This window comes from Acanthisitta chloris, unplaced genomic scaffold (genome assembly GCF_000695815.1).
Source record: "Acanthisitta chloris isolate BGI_N310 unplaced genomic scaffold, ASM69581v1 scaffold429, whole genome shotgun sequence".
In the NCBI taxonomy this organism is placed as follows: domain Eukaryota; kingdom Metazoa; phylum Chordata; class Aves; order Passeriformes; family Acanthisittidae; genus Acanthisitta; species Acanthisitta chloris.
In genome coordinates, this window is record NW_008690598.1 from 1,245 (window position 1) to 8,183 (window position 6,939).

Sequence of the window (6,939 nt, forward strand, 5' to 3'; positions counted from 1 at the left end):
AGCTTTTGGCTATGAGATCTTAGGCCCCTCTGCACTCATCCCTCTGGTCTTGCCCATGTTCACAGCAGCACATCCATGGGCATACATTCATTCAGTGTGCATCTTCAGAGCGATTTGCAACTTCTTTTTTAAGCAGACGTTGAGGTGCCTGTAAATCACGTTGGCATAATCTGTGTCAGAAGATCCCCAGGCAGCTCCACAGTACATGAATTCAATGAGAGATAACTGTGCTTTGTCAACCCCCCAAAACATGTCCTCCCAATTTCCACACAGTTGTGTGTTTGCGTCGTAGTGTGATTATGTAGAACCTTTTTAATGCCTGCCAACTTCAGAGGATAAAATCACAGTGCTGCATATCAACAAAACCCAGCATACCCAGCCTCCAATATAAAATAATTTATATACACAAAGCAGAATTTGCATCTTAAATAAGAAGAGATTGTCTCATTCTCTATGGTGTCTTACCCAGCTACTAAAAAATAAATAATTCACATCAGATTGATGGATTTGTTTCCTATACAGCACACGTGCGCTATTGGAGCTGACAAAGACAACATGAAAAAAACCTTTTACAATTAATAAAAGAGAATTGTTGAACACTTGCACATATTGGCACAAGGCAGAAGAGAAAAGGGAACACTACACAGCTCAGCTCAGGTGCCTTCCTCTGTGGAGCGGGACTCAGATTTCAACTTTACAAATTCTCTCGCAACTTCATCATTGGTTCTCTGAGAGAGAATCCTTAGGATTGTAAGTCCAGTCTCATCCATGTGAATCCTGCGCCCAAGGGGGCACCAGCAAGCACAGCTTCCTTTGTCTGCTATGTCTCTGAGCTGCATCACTGCTATCCCCAGTACTCGGTCCTCCCGAGCAAAGCAGTAATCCTTCACACAGACTTGAAGCTCGTAGGCATCGGGGCCATCTTCATTCCCCAGGATGCTGAAAAACACATAAGTTCACTTACAGTTTCTAGAGCGTGTAAACTCCTGTACAAATAGAGGTATCAGCAGCTGACTAGAGTGCTCTGGTAAGCCAGAGAAAACTCCTTTCTACAGAAAACCCTGATCAGAGAGGAAGCAAAACCTATCACATGTGAGCATTTTTGCTCATTTACAGCTGGTAAAGACAACCTGGCTACTTAAAAAGGAAACACAGCTCTTATCAAGTGGCCTTTGCATGTGAATGAGTGTGTGTGCACGTGTCTGTTAAACTGTGAAATGAGAGCAGTGAGAAACATTAAAGCCATGCTAATAGATTTTCAACTCAGATGACTTTAAACATTACAGCATCTGTTCAGGGTTGCTTCATTTCAGAATTACTATTTTAATTAGATGAAGTCTTTGTTAAAGATTCAGAACCTTCCATTAAAGCAAAAGCTAATAAAAGTAAATCTCAAACCCTTCTGATGTTTCTAAAACTAAAAGAATAAAAGGAAGAAAATCACTCAGAGGAAGCCTGCCTTTCCTCACAGGACACAAAAACTGCAAGAACTGTCCCTCTCCCCCAGATATTTATGGTCTTTTACTGGTCAGCTCTCGACCTCTCATTTTCACATGTACAGCTGAGAGAGCACTAGCCTGCAGCTCTCTTTATAGAGCCTTCAAAGAAGGAATATGTCTTGGTAATAATGAAAGAAAGCCAAATAAGAAGAGATCAATATTAGATGCTAAGAAACACTGCAATTTTAGCAGTGCTACCAGTTCCAAGGGCTGTATCCTTGGAAACAAGTTCAGAAAGCATGTCCCACAGGTCAAGTTGGGATAAAAATGCACATTAAGATTAAGACAACTAAAAATATATAATGAACTTTTAGCCTCAACTCTACTGATAAAAGATACAAAGTTCACTAAATGACAGAGCACAGTAAAATATGTTCATAGGACACAACGCATTTCAGAATGTAGCCAAAGGACACTGCTGGTATAGAACAGACCTCAGCATCCCACCCGCAGCAAAAACTCCCACAATCTAGCTTCTCCTGTCAAGACACCAAAGACGGCCCCAAGCTACTGGTTCACATACTCTTCTGGGGCCTGAGCAGGCTGGTTGTGGACGCTGGAAAGCCCTATCTGTCCTCTGCATCTGCACTTGCCATGCCAGATCCCCAGGCTATTTTTCACACTTACAAGTGAAAGGTTTCATTGTATTTTGGAGCCCAGTTGTTGCTCTTTGACTTTGTTGTGAACTTCCTCTTCTTGTCACTCTGATGGGGCCCAATCATGGTGATTTCAACAAATGGACGGAACATGCCAGATGTCTGCCACTTCAGGTCGTTGGCTGCCACAACTGGAAAAGAGAGTAACAACCTGATTTACACTAAATACACATTTGCTCCCTTTGCTCCGGACACCTTTCGACTCTGCTCTGCTTTCAATTTCTTGTTACAGGGGACAAAAACATGCCAGTGTCACAACACACATGGGCACGACTTTTTTGTGATACAAAGATATACCTTTTTGCTCCAGTTTAAGTTCTGTGAAGGGAATTTAATGTTTGGGACTGAACTTAGCTTCAGTCATATGCATTGTCAAGAAATTAGTCCAAAAAAACAGGCATTCCGGCAGCTCCAGGCAGGCTTCCCTGACAGTTCAGTGCTTACATCTACATTATGTGTGGGACAAATAAAAAAATAAAAGGGGACATTTTGAGGGCTGATATTAAGGTCTCTGTTGAAAAGGAAAATGAGACTGCAGGTAAGATAAACAAAGCCCATGAGCTGTGGGTGGTTCCAGAATTCAGAATGATTAGCTTTTTAATCCTCATTTTCTCTCAGGTCACTGCAGAGACCAGTCTCAATCAGTGGAAATAGCTCTGAAAATCAGCTTTTGCACTGTAGTATAGATTTAGCCAGAAGAGTGGCCTGAAGAGCTGTTTATATAAATCTTCAGAGGAAACTAAAGTAGTTAACTATGCTGTATACAAGTGAAGGAGACGAAGGAGGAAGAGGAAGCCTGGGATGAATCACTGCTTTGCTTATTTTCAGAGTGGCTCTTCAGGGACCGATGTGGCCTTCAGGATGGGGGAGAGGAGCCTCTGAACTCTTACTGGCACTGTGATTTCTGGATTTACACTGAGTAGTTTCGCAACATCATCCTGTCATGCTACCCTGCTCTCTGCAGCACAGCCTAAACTGTGGCGCCTGGTCAGAGACATCATCTGATTTTTGTTTACTGCATGTATCATTGCCAATAAATAACAGAACTGTACATTGCCATGTCACTGGCTGGACAAGCTCATTTGCTATTTCTCTACATTGATGTGAAACAGAGAAAACAATTCTGGATTCAGATTCCATGAGGTAACACAGAAATAACATGACTGCCAGCTGGAGATTTGCCTCGATGCAGTCATGGAGCCTGAGCAGCCACACATGCTTGACCGTACCTTTCACTGTGACCTTGTGTTCACCAGTTCCTGGGTGGGTGTACAGGTCAATCTGTATGGACACTTCACCCACAGGATCATCCACACCAGAGGCTGTTGGAAGAAAATTGACAACACTTGTGCACACATGGATTACTGTTTATTGGCACCCATATATGGCCTCAGAAAGACAATATGGTGTATTCACAGAACACCTTCCATAGCCAGCTTTTCAGTCAACACCAATAATGTCACGTTAATGCAAGATAACATCAGGCTCACATGCCCAACACGCATAAACACTAACTTTCTTGCACTCCAGCATGAAGACTGCATACTACTTGGAATTTTAAAAGAATTTAAAAGACCTAACACTCAACAATGGACCCTCACAGACAGCAAGGATTTTTCAGAGGCTCCTGCCAAGCTATCGTTGTACATGCAGGCATTCCAGGGGAGAGCATCAGCATTCCTGTCTGCTCAGGAAAGAAGGGAGGACAAAAAACACAGCAACAACAACAACAACAAAAACACACTAGAGAGGAAATTTAAGAAAAAAAAAGAAGACATAGATGTTAGTGATTTGCACAGATCCATAGTGCAGTCTCACCCTCCAAGAACCTTTTTCCATGTTGTACATCAGTTAAAAGTTGTCATCATGACTGCCTATCTGCTTTCCCTCAGAGGACAACAAGAATCCCTTCTCTGTTGTACACCAAAAATGAGGGAGAAGCACTCACAATTTGCATACTTATTTTCCTTGGTCAATTAGCCAGGGAGAAAACAAGATGTAGCTTCAGAGAGGAAAAGATAAGATGTTGTAACAGAGAGAGTATGTGTCATGAACCTTACAATTCATGTATTGTGATTTTTTTCAACTTTTCAACTTTTAATCATAATTATCATGCCATATGTGGAAATGACATTTTTCTGGTTAGTAAAATCAAGATGTCATGTAAATTATAGAAGAAGACTGCTTTGCAAAATGAAAATGAAGCCTTTGATACAATAGTGAGATTGACTTTACTTTTTCTCTGATAACTGTTTGACCTTAGGTTGACAATTAGCAATGCTGTTGTAATTGAGATACCTACAGGGAAAATGAGTACGTATGAACAGCAGCATTATTTTGTCAATTTTGAGGCTAAGACACATTACTAAGTGAAAAATTGGTCTATTTGAAGTTCAAGATAAGGAGCTTGAAGGATATCATTAAAAAACATTTTGATTAGATAGATCTAACAAGTTAACTTTCACAAGAATGGTCTGCAGGCAGCAAAACCACTCATTTAAAAGCCAAGAAATTGAGAGTTAAGCTGTGCAATTCTCTGAGGACAATTACATGCCACAGAACTGTAGGCAGTGAAAATGACATTAATATACTGGTAAAAGCATCTGAGAAACCCAAACAGGATCTCAAATTATTACCTTAGGGTAGATTCTCATTCTTGACCTGAGTACAATAAACAATATTTGGTTGTAACATACATGATCTTGAATTCTTGTCTGTACATAAGTATGGGGCTTTAAAATTGGTAGGCTTAATTATTGACCTGATGCATCTGATGGTGTAGGTCTGTCAGTTACACTGTTGGCATTTTCCATAGGAAAAGACAAGGATACCAACAGTATAATAACAGCCACATCCATGGAAGCATCACCCACCAAACACTCAGGTCTTCATTTTACTGATCTTTAGTGTAATTAATAGGTTAAAAAGGAGACACTGATGCTTCAGATGAATGACAGAAGAATCATCTCATTACCTTTGAGGAAGACAAAACTTAGATTATTTGGTTTTTTCCTACCTTCATTCTTGTCTTTTCATACAAAAATCTTGTTCTATTAACTGAAACTTTCAGAGACAAAAAACTACTTTGAAGATGGCCAGCAAAAAATATTCTGACATGTACAATTTAATGCATATACATGCTTGCATGTTTAGTGACAAGCAGATTTAAATCTTGACATGAAAGTCACACTGGTATTGCAATACTGAAAGGTGAAACTGCAGAACTGAGCTCGTGCAATGGGTTACAGATGTATTTCACCTAAGGTAACAAAAAGACTTTAGACAGCCAAAAATAAACTGAGAGACAAAACACTACAAGACTTAATTGTTTAGGGGTCTCCTGAGCACCCATACCTTTAGCTACCCCCCTTCAAGGTAGATGGTACAAGCTTGACCATAACCTTGAGTTCATGTCAGGCATTTCCATGTATTACAAGTGCCCATCTTGGAAGACCATATGCATGCAAGTCCAGGACTTGAAATACACAGCTCATGGGCAGGGGAACAAGTCCATAGCATCTCTCCAAAAAGCAATCCATTTTCAAGACAACTTTCATATCTCATGAACAAATCTCAAGCTTGGGGACAGGCTCTCAGGCAAGGTACAGACTTCCAAACTGCACAACCTGTGGCTCTGTTTGGGATGCAAGCATTCAGTGAAAGTTTACTTCTACAGGGAACTACGGGGAATAGGACTCTGGAATAGGTTTCTGAGCACGGGCAAGATGACTTCAAAAGCAAGGCAGTTGGGTAATGTTGTTATGGTAACAACATTAGTCTTGAACATACCCTTATCAGGAAGAACGTCCTCATTAGCGGTAAACCTTATACCTTTCCCATCATGCACTGAGACATGAATTCAAAAGGCAAGAAGCAGGCAGGATAAAGAGAGAAGAGTATGAATTACAATGCAATTAGCAGTGTCACTTATACATAATACAAATATTCTAGCTCTTAATAGACAAAATATCTTCCCAGATCTTCTGCACCAGCCCAGGCTTTGGAGAGCAAGGCTGTCTGGGAGTAAGGGATTGTCTGGATTAAAACAAGAACAGAATTTGTGCTGGCATAACTAAATTGCAAGCCTTGATTCAAATCTGCAGAGAAAACATTTAAAAGCATAGCACTATAGAAGCGTGCTCAGTAAGGACATGAGAACAGTAGGTAGCTCACAAACTGGAAGATGGAGCCATTGAGCAGTGAAGTTAGAAAAGAAGCAAACAGCATTTAAATAATTCTGCATGAAGTCAATGTCCTCCCATGGGTTTGTGGGAAACTCAGCTTATGCAAAGGGAAACATCAGTCACAGAGCTCTGGTAAGCAGATGTCAGCTGTAAACAGTGGTGCTGTCCCTTCTGCCCCTCCAATGCACGTGCAGATCTGCAAACCCATCTACCAGATGGGGTTACTGAAAAATTTATGCAAGCAATATCCTTCTCTAGCCACAATCCCAGGACAGAGTGTCATGCCTTTCTCAGAGACATCCCATCACAGATCCTACAGATATTAGGTGGCATAGCTAAAATCTTTTATTGTCCAAACAGGGTTGAAAACTCTCAAGCCTACTGATGTAGATGATGATGATTTGGACCAGCTCAGTGGCCTACCATGCCCAGTACCCACTCTCTAAAGTGGCTCAGATAACTCACGAAGTAATGTTATCAGTCAGTGATATAATCAGTGACCTTGTAACAAGTGCATCTTACATCCTAAAGCTAGAGATTCATTCTTACTAAGCTTCTTTAAAAATACATAAATACCCATGCACACACTTTTGTGGCAGC

The 6,939-nt window shown here is 40.8% G+C and overlaps 1 protein-coding gene across 1 annotated transcript in view; it reads right to left on the bottom strand.

The window, feature by feature from the left end:
• Window positions 1–217: 217 nt before the first annotated feature.
• LOC103809045 (protein unc-13 homolog B-like) overlaps window positions 218–6,939 on the bottom strand; it is a gene marked incomplete at its 5' end in the record, with an annotated part of 147,181 nt that continues 140,459 nt past the window's right edge. Inside the window, 4 exons of the mRNA XM_009081856.1 lie at window positions 218–939; window positions 2,127–2,286; window positions 3,385–3,477; window positions 5,945–6,001. Of these exons, the coding sequence (XP_009080104.1) occupies window positions 654–939; window positions 2,127–2,286; window positions 3,385–3,477; window positions 5,945–6,001 (596 nt within the window). The remainder of the gene's footprint in view (window positions 940–2,126; window positions 2,287–3,384; window positions 3,478–5,944; window positions 6,002–6,939) is intronic.